The sequence below is a fragment of the Phascolarctos cinereus genome, unplaced genomic scaffold (genome assembly GCF_003287225.1).
Source record: "Phascolarctos cinereus isolate Bilbo 61053 unplaced genomic scaffold, phaCin_HiC Scaffold_3;HRSCAF=262, whole genome shotgun sequence".
NCBI lineage: Eukaryota > Metazoa > Chordata > Mammalia > Diprotodontia > Phascolarctidae > Phascolarctos > Phascolarctos cinereus.
The window spans coordinates 156296718-156318660 of record NW_027555736.1 but is presented as its reverse complement, the minus strand read 5'-3'; the positions used below and the strand labels follow the sequence as shown (position 1 = coordinate 156318660).

The window sequence follows — 21943 nt, the reverse complement described above, 5'->3', positions numbered from 1 at the left end:
GGAAGGTATGGTTGTTTTATAGGCATATCCTTATTATAGCCATATGGTTGTCAAAGGAGAATTAAATAAATGTTCTTTTGCCATATAAATGTAGTTTTGTGTAGATTGCTTCCACTTGCTATGCCCAGATAGGTGTTTCTTTAAAGTTAACCATTAAATAGGCTACTAACTAAACTCTTGTGTCCAAATTTCTAAACCTCTGAGCTGTATTTGAAAGCTTTCTAGAGCAGAAGATATTTTCCTATAATATTTCACAAACCAGAGGTGGAACTGGTGATCTGGGTCATGAATATTTTTAGCAAATGATTTTATTTCTGTTTATGCCTAGCTCTCTTTCCTTCTTGTTTCCTCTGTCCTTAATCTTCTCTCTCCCATCTTATCTCTTAGTCAGTGGTTGATGTGAGACTTTCAATAATTAACACAACTGGTAATAATTCTTCCTTTCTTTTCTCTAGAAATATAATTCATATACATGGGTGTGTATATATGCATGTTTTAGGAACTAGAAAAGGACTCCAACAAAAATCAATGGGTGTGTATCATATATATATACATATATATATATATATATAAACACATCAGTTATATGTAATATATAACAGTTATATATACATATATCTGTGTGTATATATATGTGTGTTTTAGGAACTAGAAAGGTACCCCAACAAAAATCAGTGTGTGTGTGTGTGTGTGTGTGTGTGTGTGTGTGTGTGTGTATGTGTGTATAGAACACATCAGTTATATATATATGTTTTATGTATATATATATATATCAGTTATATATATGTATACATATGTGTGTATATGTATACACACACACACACATACACATACAGCTAACACACCAGCATTTCTTCTAAATAGACATCTAATCATTCATTTCTTGACTTTGGGACCTTACCTTAGTGCAAATTGCTAAAATTAAGCCCTTTGTGATTAGTTAGCAGTTTCTTTGCAAGTATGCTGACGTCCACAAGTTCATAGTGACTTAATTCTGAATTTTTACAACTGAAATAGTTTTGTTCATGAAAAAAAATTAATTTTTCACCTAAGAATTGAGGGATACCCATCTCAACTTTTGTTAAGATCCACTCTCAATTTTAAATGGTCTAAATGGCATTTTAACAAACAGATTTGATTTTGGCATATTTTTTCATTACCATTTAATTCAGTGGATCTGTGATGTCACCATGGTGGTATTCCCTCCAACAGTGCTGAGGGCAACCCATCTGCAGTTTCTACCTCTCTTCAAATCTTATCCATGCCCTTCTTTAAATCCTTTAAAACATATGGTGGTACACCCAGTGAGCTAGGGAACTTTGTCTGGATCTTTTGACATTGTATACCCGGTTTCCAGTGTAGCCTATGGAATTCCCATAACTTATCCCTCTTTCTGCTTTTGTGACCATCCCACATCCTGTTCAGTTCATAGAGTTCTCTGACAATATCCTTCATGCTTTAGCCATTGCAGGGGTTTTTTTTTTTTTGGTTTTGGTTTTTGGTTTTTGGGGGGGTTTTTTGGTAACATGTCTCAGCCTAATTATACCCACCATATTCTCTTCATTGCCCTTTGGGTAACCTGCAAAATCAGTTATCTTTTCCAGATTATAAAAGCAAAACATTCAAAAATATAAACAGTAAACATAGTCTTTATAACTTTGATATGGCTAATTGTTGCTGGTTTAATCTGGATTAAAGTATTTAAAGACATTACCAATAATGACGTGCAACTTAAAATTTGTGTGAAACCATTAACTAGCCAGAGCTAACTAAAACTGTAAAATCTGAGAGATTGTGATATATTTAAGTATTTCAAAACTCTGTAATTCAATCTATGTGAATACTCTCTCCATTGATAAAGATCTCAGCTTCCTCTCTACAGCTTAGTAGATGGTCTTTGAGAGGATGGTATGGCTGAGACCCTGTAGTCAGGTAATTGGTGTCTCAGAACTTAACCTGTATGTATCTCTATTATCTAAGGACCAGCTTGGATATCACCAGTCACATATTCAAAGACTTTCCATTTCCAGCTTTTTGTGGAACTTGCCAGAGCTTGAAATTCATCTAGTAGATGGTTATCAAAACCTAAGAATCACCTCTGAGCCATGATGTGGTATTGAGGCAGCTAAGTAGCACAGTGGATAGAGTACTAGACTTGGAATCAAGAATACTTGAGTTCAAATCCAGCCTCAGATACTTATTAGTTGTGTGACCTTGGGCAAGTCACTTAACCTCTGTTTGCACCAATTTCCTCAGCTGTATAAAGGGGATAATAATGGTATCTACCTCCCAAAGTGGCATGAGGATTAAAGGAAATATTTGTAAAGCACTTAACATACTGGATACAACATTATAAATATAAAATTAGAAATTAATGTTAATTCTTATCACTAAAGATATATCCTGATAACAACAACAGCTACTATTTTCCCAGTTTATCTATATGAACATTGGCTTTTGAGCAATTAGCTGAATTAAAAAATCATCTTGAAATCGTTTTCATTAGGAATGTTAGGAGTGAGTAACAGTTTCTCATGTAAGTAGGAAAGCCTTTTCCAACTTGATCTGTTAGGTTAGAAATTCATAGCTTTTTAAACATCAAGAAAGCCCTATCATTTATTGTTTGTTTTCAGAGAGTAAAAGAGTGTAGCAGATTCAAACGCTAACCATCTCCATTCCCCCCCTTCCTGTAGCATATAGCTTATGTTATGTTTTTAATTTTTCTAATTCAAATTACTTTAAATTAACTTTGATTTTTTAAAACTACCAAGTAATTAGTAAAATTCAATGTCATGGGGAAACTTTGGACTAGATGCCAGAACAGTTTTAATCCTGGCTCTGACTCCATTTCACCTTCCTGAAACTCAGTTTCCCCATCTGTAAAAAGAGGATAACTGCATTTGTACTACTTACCTCAGGGTTATTCTACAAAAGTCCTTTATAAAGTATAAAATAATGTATAACTATGAGTTATTACATATGATGACAATTAGCTTTCTTTTTGTTTTCTGGATTCTTCTCAAATCCTGGGTTAAAGTAAATTCATTGTAGTCCTCTTTAATTTGGTGGGGGGGGGGAAGTGGGTCCAGCCCTATGATTTTATTTGTGCAGTGGCATCCCTAATATGGAAGTGCCCTCCATTCATTAATAAAAAATAAAACCTAGTACTTCTACAACACTTCAAATTATATAAAGTGCTTAGTATACCACTATAATAACAATTTTCTTAGTACCTTTAGGTTTGCTATGAGTAACATATCTCATTTGATTTCCACAACAATCTTGAAGTGCTATTGTTATCTTCATTGTGCAGATGAGAAAATTGAAACTAATTTGCCCAGGGTCGTAATAGCTAGTAAGTGTCTGAGGTAGAATCTGAACTCAGGTCTTCTTTCTCCAAGTGCAACACTGTCTACTGTGTCACCTAACTGTATTCAAGCAGATGAGCAACTCTTTTGCAACAAACTCTTCAAAAGTTGTTGAGATTTGGGGACTTGTTGATTATAGAGCTAGTATGTATCAGAAGAAGGATTTGGATACAGTGTCTTCCTGACTCCAAGGTCAGTTCTCTATATGTTTGCCAGAAGTGTCAAACTTGCTGCCCAAGTACAGCCTTAACCAGACTGAAATGTAATTGGAAAATGTTTAACAAAAATTTTAAAAATACAATACGATGTAGATAATGTTAATTTGTAGTTTTCGAAGACAACATGTGGCCCCCTAGGTATCTGTTTCTACTTGAATTTGACACCACTGCCCTATGCCATATTGCCTCTGGGTCTTATTTAGTATGAAGAGAATGATAGATCTAATTTCTGTGACTAACTATGATCTTCATGTCCCTGATACTGATTTAGCTGTAAAGGAAGAGAAAAAAAATCAGGGTTAAAAGGTAATGAGAAATTGTATTGGATATGTGAAAAGCCAAGTAGTCATCATCTTCCAGCATTCACTTTAATTCTTATAAAGTTAGAAAAGAGGATAACTCTCTACTCATGATATGTTGTCATAAGGGTATCTCCATAGAACATAACCTTTATAAAGCAATAGACCAGGGCCAGCTAGGTGGTGCAGTGAGTAGAGAACTGGCCCTGGAATCAGGAGGACCTGAGTTCAAATTCAGCTTCAGACAAGTCACTTAATCTTGATTGCCTCAAAAAAAAAATAAAATATAGGCCCCCCCCAATTTTTAAAAATTATATGGCAACAAATAGCACATACTGCATCATTTGAAAATGGATGAAAGTGGCCAGACCAATCATTACTTCAGAAAACAAATTATGAAGTATGGCTCCTGCTCCTTAGCTAAGGTATGGAATATATAGGAAAGATATGGAATGAAATATACATTTTCAGATATTGATTTGCTTTCTTTGATTGTATTTATTACAAGGGCAGATTTCTGTTAATTAAAGATGGGTGAGTGGGTAGTGATAGAGATGCCAAAAAGGAAAAAAATATAACGTTAAGACATTTTTTAAAAAAATTCCCAAGAAAACAAAAAAGTTCAGAAAGGGACACAAACAAGGACAGTTTAGTTTCTACCTTTTTATATTTAACATAAACATCTTTAAAAACAAGCATTACATCAACAGAAAGTAATGGTTTCATAGACAACCTTTTTGTTCTTTCTTTGTGGAAATGTTTGGTCCGACGCTTAAGTTCTTAATTAAAAAACAAATACTTTTTAAAACAATGAAAATAGGTTCAGCCAAGAGTAGTGATGATAGAAAAACCTGCATTCAGGTGTCATCACTGGCACTTACTGTCTGTACCCGTTAGCAAGGTATTTAACCTTTTAGTGTCCCAGGCAACTTTCTAACACAAGGGTGAAGAGCAGGTGTCACTTTGCTTTGAGTAGAGGCAATTTCTTCACAGGGAGCTTCCGGTAAGGAATAAATCTCCCTTTTTTACCTTGCCCCTCCAAAAAGGGGATGGGGGTAAAAATGGGAGGATTATTTTTTACCACCCCACCAGTCTCCTTCCCTCCCTAACAACAATCTAAGGGTGTTTACAGGTAGAGGACAAAGCTCAAAATCAAGTGATTTCATTTTTCCCTGCCATTTTTTTTAACTTTTCCATTTTACTAATCAGTAAAATAGTAGCCATTTTCTCCCATGAGCTTGTTCTGATTGTGACTGAATATAAAGGATTTTGAGATCATTGATGTACTTGGGCAATATGTTATTAGGTCAGAGTTTCACTTTGCATCAGATCTCATAATCTGTTAATATACTTAGAGAAACACATAGATGATTGTTTTTGACAATGTAGGATCGTGAGTGGAAACAATTCAGAGTACAAAGTGCATGTCAGTTCAGTGCTCCTGTGCTGACGGCACGTCTGTCTGAAATCAAGTTTAAAAAATTGGCCCTGTCTCCAGCTGACTTGTTTTGTCAGACTGAGTCACTGGATTAACCCTTGGCATGTCAGAAAGGAAAGAAAAAAAGGAAGGGGGAAAAAAACAGGAGCAGGTGGGGGAGGGGAGTTGGAATTAAACAACTGCATTGGCTGGAAGAACACTTGGTCTGTATAGATGATCTATTTTCCCGTAATATGATTCCCTGAAGGAAGGAGAAATTGTAGTGCAGCTGTTGTTAGGATTAAATTAGCATTTCCCCCCCAAAAAAAAAAAACAAAAAAAAAGTACAAGAAAAGAACCAAAAAGACTTTTGCTTTAGAATTGTACAACCTAATTTGTAATTGTGATAAAGCAAATAACTGACTGGCTCAGCCAGTTTTAACTTCTGTTGAGTAAAGACAGACTTCAAAAGGTCAGATGACAGTCTGGATTGGCAAGTGGAAAAACCGTGCACCCCAGAACATAATGTTATGAGAATGGGATGCCCCTATGTTTCCTGAAGATGTCCCCTTTACTGAGAATGTATTTATTATTGTTGTATCCTGATTTTAGCATAGTCATCATCGTTTTTTATAATTTACATTTAACTTAAGTCAGTAATGAACCTAATTGGTTATCTTCTTTCCAGAGCAGGAGTTTCAGGATATGTCTACTTGCTTTGCTCTGTTAGAGTAACATATTTGTCCTTCATTAAACTTTTCCAACAACTTGCCTTCCCTAGCAAATTTCACTTGGATGCGTAATAGAAAGACAATGTGTATTTCTCTTTAATAGCTGCAATTTGTAAACTGGCATTGAACAGAAAAAGAAAGGTTTTTAAGCTAGCTACATTTAGGAAGTACTACTACGTAGACAATCAATTCTCAGTCTTCCCCAAAAAAAGTTTTATTGCTCTATATCTGCATGTAATTGTTTTACAGCAAAGAATTCATAATGAAATACTTAATTTATAATTGTACTTTAATAAACAAGCACTCTTAGTTGTGTAATTGGAAAATCACCTTTGAAAATAGATATGCCATTGCTATCCTTTTAAGATGTTCAGTGCTGAGTTCAGGCAAGAGAAATGAGTCAAGCCATTTCACACACACAACTGCCTCTCCTTCCTTCCTTTCCTTTCTCCCTCCCCTCTCTTTCTCCTTCCTCCCCTCATCTCTACACACACACACACACACACACACACACACATACACACACACACACACACACACACACACACACACACACACACACGAGTGTGTGTGGTGTAGTCCCTATGTGCTTTAATTATTCCTGAGGAAAGAGAACATCATTAAAACCACCTGTATTTTGTGGCTTCTTCTCCCTCCTACCTTTATACCCCCCCAACCCAGTTTTCTCCAGAAAGAAAAAAATATTTTAAAGTTGGGAATGATTAATTATAAGAAATTTTCATTTTTTTAAAAAATAGCTTACTAATGGCAAAGGAAACATCCTGTCAATGCTGAAAGAATATGTTTATAAAAGACTAAATTTTATTTTGCTGGTTTTAGGCATGGTATTGTTGATTGTAAATTAAAGCTTCTTACACAGCCCCTTCAAGGATTGAAATGGGTCTTTGTGATCTCTCAGGAGGGAGGAAGTTGCAAACCACTCTGCCGACTGGCATTTTAATAGTCTGATGTACAGTGATGTTCTTTTGCAGCTGCTGCTTTGCCTTTTATATGGGGGGGGTTGTTGTTCAGATAACATCAGCTTTTAAAATTCTGCATGGCTAGTTGGCCTTACTTGTCTGATGAGATTTTAATGCAATAATTTGATCAGCATTTCTGATCAAAGTTTTCCGCTGTTCGTTACAGAGTGTTTTGTTTAGGGAGTTTGCTAAAATATCTTGTGCTTACAGAGTTTGAAGATCAACAAAAATGCTTTGAAAAAGGTATCGCCATTTTTTGTAGTTTGTCACATAACAGCTTTCTTGAGCCTGGTTTTCTTCCCGTTAGTAAGATGAACTCTTCTTTGTTTTAGTCATATGTGATCTTTATAAAGTATACTGGAACTACAACAACAACAACAGTAATAATAGCTAGCATTTATATAATGCTAAAGTTTTGCAAAGCACTTTACCAATATTACCTCATTTGATCCTTACAACTCTGAGAGGTAGGTGCTGTCTCCATTTTACAAATGAGAAAAGGGGGAGGAGGGAAGAAATAGGCATTGATATAGTACCCACTCTGTGCCACTGTACTGTGCTTGGTACTTTTTGGATATTATCTCATTTGATTCTCACAACAACCCTGCAAGGTAGGTGCTATTATTATTCCCATTTTATAGTTGAGGAAACTGAGGCAAGTGGCAGTTAAGTAACTTGCCCAGCCATGATTACATAGTTGTTAACTGTTTGAGGATGATTTTGAACTCAGGTCTTCTGGACTCCAGGTATGAACTCTTCTGTCCACTGTGCTACCTAGCTGCCTAGGTGTGGCAGTTAACAGGCAGGAAACATGAGCTCACAAAATTCATATTGGATTATTTGAGGACAAATTGAATACTTCCAAAAATAGGTAATTATATGTGTTACAGATACGGATATATTTCTAAAACACATATTTGGCAGTAGCTAATTATGAAGTCTTTCATTTGTTACAATAAGATTTGTTTCCATGATGATTTTTCCTCTTTTCCTCTTCCTTTCCAGGAAAGTTTAATTTCCTTTGGAGAGAAATAGAGAGACAGACAGACAGATAGATAGATAGACAGACAGACAGACCGACAGACATATGTATGTACATAAGTACATAAACATTCCTAGAGAAAGACAACAAACTATGGAAAATATAAGTCTTTTTTAAACTCTATATTGTAAACAAATAAATCTGTACCTGCTTTATGTGTACATCCACTAAATGTAAGGATTATTATACCATATTTAAGGAAAAATAAAACCTTGCTCATTATTTTTGACAAATAACATTATTAGATATTATAAAATGGACCAAAATCTGTAATGCCTTGTCACTGTGCTTGCAACAAATTCTGACACTTTTGTAATCTTATAAACATTTTATTTATTTATTTATTACATTTCCATCTCAATCACCAGCATAATCTATTAATAAAGCTGCATTCATTCATATTGGAATTGAGAGTTTTCATGAACAATTCTTATTAAATTCTTCCATCATTATTTTTACAGCTCAAAACCAGTTCGTGGCATGTTAAGGATACTTAAGCAGGACAGAATAGAACTTCATCCAGGAAGTGATTATGTAGAAGGCTTAACTGTCTAGGTCCTTCTTGTTATACATGATTCAGTGTTTCCAATTCCTGATTGCTTGATCATGTGTTTATCAAAGTTGGAAGCAACTTTAGACCATGCCAGATGGTGGTGTCGCTAGAGGTGCATCAAGCTACATTTCCACTGCCACAAGTGCTCTAATTTAATTAAAACAAAAAGCAGATTAACTAGCCAAGGAGCTATCCATTTGTTTTCCTTTGTTGTCTGTTTGTTTGGACAAAGTTAATAATTCCTTAGGGTATTAATTGCTATACTCCTCTATCTATTTTCTGTAGTTGGCTTAAGTAAGTAACTGGTATTTTTCTTAAGCATAAAGGTTTGACTTTTTGGCGTCCTCTACCGAAGCAGGGATTTGATAGAATTTGAAAGGGGTTACAGTATAACCCTCCCCCTGTGTTATGTGAGTTGGTTCAGTCCTACTTTGCATAAGTTCCTTTTGAGTAGATCCATGTGTGGATGCATAGTACTGAAGACTTACTCTGTTTGACCGGGTGGATGTATGTCTTGGAGAGAAGCAGGGTATTTTAACTGCAGACAGTAATATTTGTAGAATCAACATGTATTGTGCATATCCTGTGCCTGGAATGGGCAGCAATTCTTTGATGTATTACTACAATGGGAAAACGGTGAGCGTCTTTTTCTTTGTCCATGGAGTTTCCAACCGGCTGACTTAGTTGAAAATACAGTAGATTAAGTCACCAAAATCTGTGTGCTTAATTTTGTGTTTTCTTTAAAAATTGCTTTTTGCACGAATATACTTAGATGGCTTATAGTATTTATATTTTGATAGCTTTGTTAAAAGGGTGCCTTGCTCTGAGTAGCTTAATAAATATTTGGGGATTTGGTTTAATTTTTAAAATCACAGAAACCATAAACTTGAATTAATGTGTTATATAACATTTTAAGAGCACATTTTTTTCAGCCTGTTCTCTTTGTTAGCTGTAAGTTTGAAAGTACATTTATCTTGTTCTGGATTTTTAAATACTATATGTTTAGGATTGTTGGTTGCTTTTTGCAGTGGAAAGAAAAAGATGAAAGTCATTTTGGATATTTATAAAAATAACAAGTATGAATCTCTGGGAATGATTAGGGAAGCAGTCAGCCGGTGAGGGTCGTATTTCCTGTTTGGAGTTTGAGGTTCAGAGCCTGACTTTACTGTGATACCATCTGCTTCCAATCAAATCAGCATTTTGACCCTGCACAGATTCATAAAGTAAATCACAATTTGGGGGAATGGGAGGGGGGGGTTGTATTTCTTAAAGACACACCTTTAGATTGAATTATTTAAATCCGTTTTTTTTTTCATTTTTGGTATAGTTAAACAAGAATTGTTTCATCGATACTCTAGTATTACATGGCGTTTGCAATGATGCCAAAACCATTGAAAGTTTTGTTGATTATAAAAAAGCATAGTGAGCGTTTGGTAGTTCAGGAGTTTTTAAAATGAAAACGACAAATATATTGTAAAAATTATTATAGAGTGAAGAGTAAAAGGAGTCTTTGACAGAATGTTAGATGTTTAATATTTTTCTCATTACTCCTCATTATAATGTGTCTTGTTGAAGTGAGCTTTTTGCATTCTAATGTATCTTGAAGTTATCAAGAAATTTAAATTATAATATTCTGAATAACTGTTCAGGTTGTGTGGGGAGTGAGTCTTTAAAATGTAAGTCAGTTATGATGAGATAGGTTTGCCACTTTTCTTTCCCCTAAAAATTTCTCAAGTAGCACATAGCTGGGAGGAGGGGGAGTGAAGATCAGTAGTCACTGATCTCTTTCATTGGCATTGTGTTAAGGCCTCTTTGAATTCTGCCTGTATTTGTTTGCAAACTTTTGCTGAACTTTATTGACAGATAGTAATCAAACTGAATTCTTTAAAAAATGTGTATATTCAGGCTGCCCAGATAAGCCAAGTAAGGGTAGGGAAGGGGAGTAGGGGGAGAGTAATATAAGTGGAATGACTTGATCTCTATTTCATTTCCTTGCCAGCTGTCTTTCAAATGTGAAATGATTTCTCTTTTATGTCTGATCCTAAGTGAAAACAGTCTGTTTGAAGATTTTATGTGAATATATAAAAAAAATTAGACTTAAGTAAAATTAACTGTATAATACCCCTAAAGCAATGAGAATATGACTTGCATTGAGTTTTGATTTTATTCTTTCTAGAGCACAGCTCACCCTATTACAACATTTCTCTTTGTTCTGCAGCCGGGGGGGAAAAAAAAGCTTTGATCTTATTAAGTATTTCCAGGCTTAGAGTAGATGGCATGGCTGGTATCATAGAAGGGTATGGTCTGAAAATTGATAGCATGTGCCTGTTACAGGTCAGAGGTGACTTTTATGTTCTTGAAGAATGAATAAATAGATGATAAATTATGCTAGTCATCTAAATCTTGACCTTATTTTCATTTTTGTTTTTTAAAAATGAACATCTGTCCTGGCATTGTTTGTTACTTACTAACTTGTTCTCTCCCCCGACTCCACCCCCCCAAAAAAAAAAGATTAAGGAAAGTGAGTCGTACTTAATCAAGTTATTTTAATTTCATATAAGCATCTCGCTGTATGTAAAAATAAAGTGAATCTGTCCATTGTGGTTTTAATATAAAAAACTCTACCTTTTATATCAATAATTTTAATCTGTTAAATTCCCTCTCCAATGGATAGAGTTTCATGTAATGAGCCAATCAAATCCATATGCCAAAATTAAAATGTCTCATTATTTCATTTCATTTTATACTTATAAGGTCATCATCACACAAGAGTATGTTTTAAACATTTAAGTTTTATTTTTGACTCCCTGTTACAAAGCATGCATATCTGGGAGAGAGAGGGGAGAAGGAGCGCCTGTGTTTTCAAACTGCCTTGCTCTTAAAATATAACTATAGAAAATATGCTTGACTCATATACTTAAATTTATTTTTAGGCTTTTAAAAAAATGTACTGAATCATTTCATAGGCAAATAAAGATTGATCCAAAAAGGTCTTCCTTCCCAAGGGTTATTAGGTAAGATTGGGTGGTAGTTAACGTAATTCTTCACAGGTAACAGGTTCAATAATATGTCTGCATAAAAGAAAAACAGAAGTTAAAAAATTAACCTGATTTATCTTGAGGTTCGAAGGGATCTGTATTCTGCATCATGATGTGTAATTCATTATGTATAAAGTAAACTGGTCTTTTGTATAATTTCTTCATCAAGCCATAAAATACTGTGTGTCTTTGAAAAATATAGAACCTGAAATATTTGTGTTCCTAAAATACACATTTCCTTAGATTTAAAAGGGTAAACAACATGTCACTGATAAAGGATAGTTTGAAAGAAGCCTGCTTTCCAAAGAACTATATGCATGTTTGTTTTTCTCTTATTAATGTCAAGAAAATGCTATTTGGGTAAATGTCAGTGAAGAAATTGTTGAGAAGGGGAATCCTGAATTTCTTCTACTGTAAGTTTCAGGTTTGTGATCTGATGACGAGGCCTTAATTTCTCTGGTCTTGACCTAAAGAAATTAGAAAGTGCTAGAGGAACGAAGAGGATGTCCAGTAGAGACACAATGCCTTTTGAATTGCATCAGGTGGTTATTTTAGTCTTGTGGAGGAAAAACACAGAAAAGGTTAGCTGTGATCCAGTTGTAGTAATCTTCCAAAGAACAAGAAGACAGATTATGATTCCATCTACTTCTCCTTTCCCCAGGACCTTTATGAAGTGTCAGTGTTTATATGGATTTCTTAAGTATCTGTTTACTTGGAAGCTTTGTAAAGGTTTACTTTCTAGAGGTAAGGAGGCAACTAGATTACCCGCTTGAGGAGGCAGCCTATACTTTAAAAAGCACAGACATGGAAAAGGGACGGTTCTAAAATATGTTTCTTACATTTAAAAAGATTAAAGTCATGGAAATGCTGTGTCAAATAGCTAATAGTCCTGCATGGAATTAAATTTCCCAAGTATGGTGTTTTTTTTTTGATAAAAGTTTGTATTCTAATTTTTTTCTTTACCCTTTAAAGCTGAGTTAAAAGTTAGTATTCAACTTTATAGGAAAAGTTATTTCATGCTTTTGTCATAAAACTGAGGAACTTGTCTACCTTTCATTACAGTTCAGCTTTTAAATTAAGTATCATACAAAGAAATATTGTAAAAAGAATTGTCTGTTTTCTTATGTAGTCTTCAGCAATGTTGGGTTTGTTTCAAGGGAGAGCATAAGATGTCATTGCTCTTGGGAGAAGTAGTAGGCCATGTTGGATGGAAGGAGATTCCCAGTCTAGGCAAGGCTCAGTTTTGTAATCAAGTAAATAAAATTCGCTAGAAAAGGTTTAAACTGTATTTGCACCACTTCTATCTTTGAGAAGATACTGTTAATAGTGCTTCATAATTATTGAAAAAGAAAAGATGGGGAAAGGACCAAATGTTTTGCATAAAATATGTTTTTATATGATGTCAGCGCTTCCATTTCACAAGGTAGAAGCTGAAATGTGATAAATTCAAAGAATATTCTTAATCCATTTTCTTTAAAGATGAAGCATTTGAAGAGAAAAACTCTAAACTTGGAATTGTTTGCTTATATACAGTTAAATACTCATGTAGATGACTCATTAGTAAGTCTGTTCACATATAGAAGTTGATATCATTCTGAAAACTGGTTCAGGTGAGGAAAAATTTGGCACATACTGGATCATATAATTCTTTTTTCATAAGAACTATATGGAGCAAGTAGCTTAAAAACTAATCCTAAAATATCGAAGATTTTTCTTTTGTACAGTTTCCTTTATCATTTTTAAACCAATGTTACTATTTGGAGAAGTGATTTTATAAAACCTCTTTCTACTTCCGTGTAGAATTTTGCTTCAGATTTTACAGTTATTAGACTAGTTAATCTTGAGAAGAAGTAAATTAATGAGTTAGATTTGTCCATAACCACATACTATCCCCAGCGGGGTCAAAGTTAACATTTTAAAGTTAGGAGAAACTTGGTTTGACCTTTTGTTTCTTGGTCATCCAAGAAATCTCTAAGGAAAGGCTGCTACAGACGTTGAATGACAAAAAATTTTGTATTAGTTGGCTCTCTTTTTGTTTGGTCCCAATCTCTTCTCCCTCTACCTTTATCCATTCCCTTTCTCAAAAGTATAACTGAGTTCAGTGAATAAACCTCAGAGAATTTTCATTTCTTGGCTCAACTGGGTTCAACTGCCAGTGTGTTGAACTACATACAGTCTCTGCTAGTAGGGTATGTTGTCAACAGTGTACTTTATTAATGTCTCAGAGTGAAGGTTATGTTCGTTTCCATGGGCCCATGAAAACAATGAAGGAGGGGATCAGGTGCTACGTTGGTGGATCTCTATTTCTTAAAAATGTAGGTGGCTAAGGAGTGACACTCACTGATTTGTGCAGTATATTACCTCAGTAAACATGTATTTGAAAGCTAGTTCCCTAGAAATTCCATAGGTTATAAATCTCAGAGTGGAAACTGAGACTGCTACTGAAATAAAAGAAAATAGATTCTGTAGCAGTTGAGCTATGGCCGTTAACATAAAATTAAAGTTAATAGTAAAAATCTGCTTGCCTTAGACTAAAAGGACTTTTATTTTTCACCGTAAAATAATTACAATAATCACTTAGATAAGGTTTGAAATACAGGTATGGCAAGAAAAAATTACAGATTTTGTTTAGCTTCCTAGTAAAACCAGGTTCTTTTTGTAGTTACTGTAAGAATGAAATTTTGTCTGATTTTGTGCTAAATACAATATATTTCAAATTCTTGGGAGGGATGTTGGTTCTTTTATATAGAAAATTATTATGAAAAGAAAAATTTCAAAATGACATTAATATTAACTTATACAAACATTTTATGAAGTTTTTTTCATGTAGATATAGTATAAAATGTGTTCGTCACATTAAAATGATAGCTTGTCATATCCATATGCTAAGAAGGAGTTACATGATGGTCCCTTATGTTTCTCAGGTTGATGATGCTATATTTTTTAAGTGCCTAAATAAATCTTTCCCCCATTGGGTTTAGAAAAAGGAAACTAGCGTTTATTGGAAAGACTTTAGTGGTAGCTTGTGATCTTTTATGATAAATTTAAATTGTCATCATTTTTATGCTCACTTAGATTTTAAATTATTTTAGACTTTTGTTTCTTCTATTATGTTAAAAATTGTACAGTTCTCACTGGGGTTAATTAAGTTTCTTTTTTTATATGTTGAAAATATCTTGTTTGTGCTGGGGGCAAGGAAAGGGCATAAGAAGGAGAATAGAAAAAGGATGGACTCACCAGTTTTTTGAAGTTGAGAATTTTGCCGGATTTCTTAAAATTTAAAATTTCAATCCAATTATGCCTGTAGAATCAATATTAATTTTGAAATTGCACAGTATATTTTCCCCAAAAATTATTTGGTTATTTGATAATACTGTGCTATATGATTAATGATATTAACTTCATATTTATTTATGCCTTCTACTGTTTATCTTCTTTTTTTATGTGGATAACAATCACTAAATTGGAATTTTCCCTGCTTGATTGCATGTTACATTCCTATATACAAATGATGAATTTTTCAGTCTTCAATCAGCAATAGAAGTATGTTTATTTTATGTGTGTATATACATATATAGCCATTTCAAATATAATTTCCATAGACTAATCAATTACTTTTTTAAAAATATTGATTTGATCAAGTAGCTGATTACAGTTTTTGTTCTTGGGCAGTAATTTTCAGGTACTGCTTAAAAATGAACTGTGGGAGAAAGCATCTAGTTTTTCTAAGTTTTTGAGGGTTGGCACATAATTGTACATTAAGACTTATGTTTTGAATTCATGGAGTACAAGCCTTAATTCTAATTTATTATGTAGGGTTTGATTTTGTTTTTAGTGGCTTAGATTTGGTTGGTTTGGTTATTTTTTGGTTTTGTTTGGGTTTTCTTGTTGTTGTTAAATCTGTTCCTCTAGTTCAAAGTGTTTTATGATTTAGAGTAAAATATAAAACTATAGGTATCATGTTTATGCTCAGGACTTCTGGAGCATAATCAATGAAGTTTACTTTTAAAATATTATTGGCATTAAATAGCTTGACACTGGTTTTTAAATTACATTGATGTTGTGTCAGACACAAAATTCCAAAGTTCACCTAGAGTTTCCTAGAGTTGAAAGTCAAGGTTGGTTTTAGATAATTTGGAATGGTCACCTTATAGTAATGAATTTGCATTCATTACACTATATAATGACCTTGGAGGCTGATAAGGCCTGCTATTCCTGGCCATTCTGTTTGAGGACCTGATGCAGTTCCAAATCTGAGGCTCTCTGCATAGAAAAATGTTTTTAAAGCCTCAGAAACTAGTTGTGTAATAAAACCAATATGTTCAGAAAAAAAGATAAATTATCTATGGAGAGCCAGTTGGAAGCCATCCTCTCTTCTAGGCAGGTGAAGCTATCCAGAAAATGTTGTTGTCTGGTCTGATGTTGATTCCTGTTTTCTTAGGCCATGAAAGCTTATGGGACTCCCATTGTTTTTCCTGAAATAAGATATATAGCCTAAAAGCTCGGGAGTGCAGGAAGTAGATGGAGACTTCAAATAAACCATAGGAATCTTGAGTCATCTAAAACATCCTTCACTTCCTCTTCTGGGAATAAGTGATTTAGCCTTTTGGGGCCTCAGTTTCTTTATCTGTAAAATGAGGGGCTGAACCCTCAGGCCCTTTCCAATTCAAAGTCTGTGATCACATGTGGTTAGTAAGGCAAATTTCTCTATTCATTTCCCATTAATTGGAGAAACCCCTCACAGCCATGAGATTTAGGTATGAGTGCTTTTGGAAATTAAGATGTCAGTATCTTGCCTTATGTAGTCCTGGCTGCCCATGTAGGTAACTAGCAAAAAATGTTTGTCCTTTTAGGCAAGGGCCTCTAGGTCTTTGAATCTTTCTTTCCATAGCAATTATGAAAGGATTATCATACATATAGGCCAAAATTCTTTGAAACCAGGAGCAGAGTATGGCAGTGTCATCAAAGCAAAGCAGAGCAAAGTGGTCCACCTATCCATTAAAACTGAGGCTGTCCACATAGTCAAACTGGAAACTTCAGGGAGAAAAAATATTGGTCTTTGCCAAAATGGTTCAAATTGGCTGCATGAACTGACTCATTCCATAGATAATTGTGTAATCATCGCAGAGAATAACTGTGAATATTCAGCCTGGAATTACAGTATCCTTCCTGGAGCAATAACAGCTTGCAGCCTGGGAAAAACCCCAGTTAGGATATTTTTGTGGGTATGTTCTCTTTGGCTAAACCCAAGAGAGGGATTTGTCAGATTTCCAGCCTTGTCCTCTTTCTTAAGCCGGAGTTGACCCTGTGGTTCAGTTCATCAGATATCTACACCCCCACCAACATTTTTCCCAAAGTCATTCTTACTCTTTAGGAAGAAAGTCCTATTCTAACCCAGAGTCGAGATTCTTGTTACTTTGAACCAGGAGATTTGAAATGGTGGCTACAGCCTTCTGGAAATAGGTTAAGTAATTATTAGATTTTGAGCTCCTCAAGGGCAGGAACTATCTTGTGCCCTTCCTTGTATCTTAGTGCTTAGCACAGGGCTTGGCAAACAGTAGGCACTTAGTAAATGACTGACTTAATAAATTGAGTATCTAACACATGCCAGGGTAGGATGGGTAGCTTAAAGAGTTGAACTTTGAATTATTGAATCATTAGATTGGGAGTTGAGAAGGGATATCAAGCGTTGTCTAATTGATGACCAGAGTTGCACAAGTTGTTGGTCTCCCATGTCTGGAATGTACTTCTTCCTTACCTCCACTTCACGGAATGTCTAGATTCACTCCAAGCCCAGTATAGATTCTATGTCTACACAAGACTTTTCCTGATTTCCTAAAAAAAAAACTATTAATACCCTCTCTCTTTTGAAATTACTTTGTATATACTCTTTATTTACTTATTTACTTATTTTAGTAATACTCCCTATTGAAGGTAAGCTCCATGCAGGCAAGGACCACTTTATTTTTGTCTTTGTTTCCTCAGTGGCTTGCACACAGTAGGCACTTTATAAATATTTGTTGAGTTGAATTAAGAGATTTGCCTGAGTTCACAAAGGTATAGAAAAGTAGCAGAGCTAGGATTTGAACCAAGATTTTTTTTACTCCAAATCTTAGTGCCCTTTCATTAGACCACATTAAAGTCACATATTTGGGAATCTGGCTTCTCATCTCATCTCTGCCACTTACTAACTATATGATCATTGGGCATGTCACTTCTAGAAAGAGTAATTAACATTTGATGTCCCTACTTCCTCCTCACCCACTCACTTTTCAACATTCTGCAGTCTGGCTCCTGTCCCCACCATTCAACTGAAACTGGTATCTCCCAAGTTGCCAATTATCCATTCATTATCAAACCCATTAGCCTTTTTCTCAGGTTATATCCTCTTTAACCTTTGTGATGAAGCATTTATTACAGTTGACCACTTCCTTCTTGTAGTCTTTCCTTCCTTAGCTCCTACGACATTGCTTCTCCTGCTTGTCCTTCTACTTAATTGACCTATCCTTTTCCATTTCCTTCCTTACTCTGACTTGTCTTTTTCTATTACCCTGTCCCTGAGTATGTGTCTACTTCAAGGTTCTGTCATTAATGCTCTTCTCTCTTTTCCAATTTCATGATTTCAATAAACACCTTTATGCAGATGCCCCCAAATCTGTATAGCTACCTTCAATCTCTTCCCTAATCTCTAGTAGCACACTCCCATATTACTGCTGAGATGTACCACTGACAACTTAAACTTAGAATGGCCAGAAAAAAATAATCTTCTCCCCCAAAGACCTGCTACTCATCACAACTTTCTGTCTCGATTGATGGTACCACTGTCCTTCCAGTCACCCAGGTTTTATACCTCAGAGCCATCTATCTTCTCTCTCCCTCATTCACCTTAACCCTATCGCATTCTAAATCCTGCTGATTCCATCTCCACATTATTTCTCACATCAGTCTTCTTCCAACCTCAGTCAAGTTCCTCATCACCTTCTGACTAGACTACTCTATTAGCGTCTTAACTGGCTTCCTTATCACCAATCTTTCGTCTCACCAATCCATTTTTTGCATGGCTACAAAAATATTAATCCTAATGCGTAATGTCACTGTCCTGCTCATAAACTTTGGATGGCTCCCCATTCCCACTGGAATAACATACAAACTTTACATTTGAATTCAAAGTTCTTTACAACAAGCAGAAAAGCTTTGAAAAGAATGCATTGAATTTGATAGATATAATTCAACTATATATATAGTGTGTGGATATACATACATACATATACATATATGTATACATATACATACATACATACATACACACACACACACATATATATATCAAGCAGTACATAATAAAGACCAGTGTTTTCATATGCAATCATTGCTTTCCATTCTGTCCCCAAAAATGCTCTCTCTCTCTCTCTCTCATCTCTGTCTCCTGTCCTCTCTGTCTCCTGTCCTCTCTGTCTCCTCTCCTCTCTGTCTCCTCTCCTCTCCTCTCCTCTCCTCTCCTCTCCTCTCCCTTTCTCTCCCTTTCTCTCTTTCTCATTTTTGTGTTAAGTTCAGAATTTATAATATTAAAGTTCTCTGTAATCTAGCTGCATTCTACCTATCCAGCCTCATTTCATCCTTATATCTTATACTCATACTAGATTCTAGCCAAATTAGACTAGCCATTCTCCTGTCTTCTCCCACCTCTGTGCATGTCTGGAAAATCCTTTTGCTTTTTTGCAGTCTTCCTTCAAATCCTAGTTCAAGTGTCCTTCCTCCCTTTTGTCAAGTCTTCCCTGGACCTCTCTTGGAAAGTGTTCTTTCCCTCCAGTTCTTGTCTAGATCTATTTCCCTTGCATATCTTACTTATTGGGGTGGGGGTGATTCTCCACCATTAGATTATAAATTCCTTGAGGGAAGATACAATGTCATCTTTATAGTGCCTTGCTGTTAGAGCGTACATAACTCTTTATTCTGTTTTTTACACTGTAGTGAACTTAAAATCTCTGAGGTCAATTTTTCTTAACTTTGAAATGAGCATAAGTGATACAAGTCATAACTACCTCATCTAATAATTTTGAGGATCAATTGAAACAATATATATAAAAACAGATTATAAACTGCATAGAAGATATTATTAACTCTTTTTTGACTAACTGGACCCAACTAGATAACTTCGTGAAATCCTTTGTATTTCTAAATCATGAAAATTTCCCTTTAAGTTTCCATCAGAATTTGAATTGTAGAGTTTAGTTTGGTCTCAGAGGTATATGTGCAAACATATGCATACTTTCTTTTTTTTCTTTTAGATTCTGTTTGTAGTAACACAAAATCAGACTTGTGATTTAAACTTATGATTAGGTCATTAACCAAGAGGGGGGAAAAAACTGGCATCCATGGGCAGGTGATCAGGTGACATAAGAGGCCTGGTTTTAATTTGTGGCCAGTACTGATTGTAACTGAAAGAGACTTGCTCTTTTTGTGGAATTGGCTGACTGTTTCCCCACATCTGGAGTTAATAAAGTCCCTGAGACCACATCAGTTGTGTTTTGCCGCAAGAACTCTTTGATCTGAAGAATCTAGACGGGCACAGCTGCTGCTTCCTAACATTGCAGCTATGTTTTTGCAAGCTATAGTTAAGATACCAAAACAAGCAAAAAACTTTACAAAGTTATGTGCCCAAGCTAGTTCTTCTCTGTCACTGTTTGATGAGACCTCTTTGAGAACCACCTATTTCATAACATTTTTTATCATGATAAAATCTCAGACATGTTTTTAGTACATGATAAACTTGTACCTAAAGATTTTCTCAGTTTAGTTTGTGTTTAGAGGACTCTGTAGAAAAATGTCAGAGGCATAAAAGTTGAAAATGAAAACAACCTTTTATATGCATGGTATACATGGAATTAGGCTTGGAATTGAAAGACCTGAATTCAAATCCTACTTCTGAAACTGGCTTTGTGACCCTGGGCATGTGACTTAACCTTTCTGGGCCTAATTTCCTTCATCTTTGAAATGAGCGGTTTGGATTTGATGGCCTCTGAGGTCCCTTTCAGCTCTAAATCTATGAACTTGTGATCCTTTGATTGATAATGAGTCTCATTTACTTCTGGATATTTAATGTAGGTTTTCTGTATTAATTTATGCAAGTTTCTATATCTCAGCTGAATACTATTTAGCTTTATTTCCTTGTTTTCCATGACAGTGATAGATTAACCATTAACTCGATAGCATATGCTGCTTTATTTGGCCCAGTAGAAAACTTGTAAACTAGTAAATCCAATTTTAGCCTTTTTATGTACTATTGTAACATTTTAATATTTGATAAGTGGAGTATGTCATTTATGGAGTCTGTTAAGTTAAGTATGGGTAAGGTTGTTATGTAGGGCAAAGAAGTGCAAATGTACTGAACTTAGTCAAACTTGGTGAGTTTTTTTCCCCATATGAGAAACTTAAAACTACAAAAATGAGTTTTCTCCATAATTATGAAAACATGAATCTTTCATTTCATTCCACTGTATACGACAGATGGAGTTTAAGGATTTGGTATGTCGTACTTCCAAATGAACAGGTGTATGTTTGCAACCTATAATAAGAGAAGATATCTGGGATAAAAATGCAGGGTGTCTTTTTTTAGTCTTCGTCAGTACATTTTGGACAAGTTTGGTTAATTTCTAAATTTTTCACTCATTTTACACCTTAACTATAATAAAGTTTAGAGGAGAGACGTGAAGAGTCTTAATTCCCCAAAAGTTGAACCCACATGCTAAAAGTACGTTAGTAATGCTTTTCCACTCTGGCACAGTCAGCACTGTGAAAATGCTTTAGAGTAGGAAGGCATCCTCTGAACACCAGGAAAGGTGTAAACACAGTGAGTGAACCACTAGCCTTCCCAAGTTCCTTTCCTGTAACATCTACATTGCATAGATCTTCTTAGGCAAGAAGCTTAACTTCAGCCTTCTTCATGCCATAGGTGTGTACATTTTACTCTGGATTCTTAAAACTTGGGAAGTTGCCATGATCAGTAGCCATTAAAAATAACATGACCATATTCAGTCTTTCAGAGCCACCAGAAAAGTGAAAGTGTACTTTTAGATCTTAGCACAACTTTTTAAAAATACAATTTCTATATAAGCTTATTAAGGCTTAAAAACTGCACCAAGATTTTTGGGACACCCACTAAGAGGGTAGTTTGGGGAGAAGACCTACAAATCATGGACCCTAAAGGCTTGAACTTCAGGAGTGCTTGAAGCTATACTTTCTACTTGCTTTAAAAAGAAACTGCATTTAAATGGCCAGAGATATTTTCATACTTACT

General features: G+C 35.0%; 1 protein-coding gene across 6 annotated transcripts in view; it reads left to right on the top strand.

The window, feature by feature from the left end:
* The window catches only part of TCF12 (transcription factor 12), a 416785-nt gene that overhangs the window by 349607 nt on the left and 45235 nt on the right, over positions 1-21943 (top strand). The window contains exon 1 of one of the 6 annotated variants that reach the window (XM_020981661.2): positions 9075-9244. The exons of 4 other annotated variants lie outside the window; for them this stretch is intronic. In XM_020981661.2, the coding sequence (XP_020837320.1) occupies positions 9176-9244 (69 nt within the window). In that variant the 5' untranslated portion in view covers positions 9075-9175. Of the gene's footprint in view, positions 1-9074; positions 9245-21943 lie in introns of those variants that run through there. One more of the 6 variants, XM_020981669.2, reaches the window with a different exon arrangement.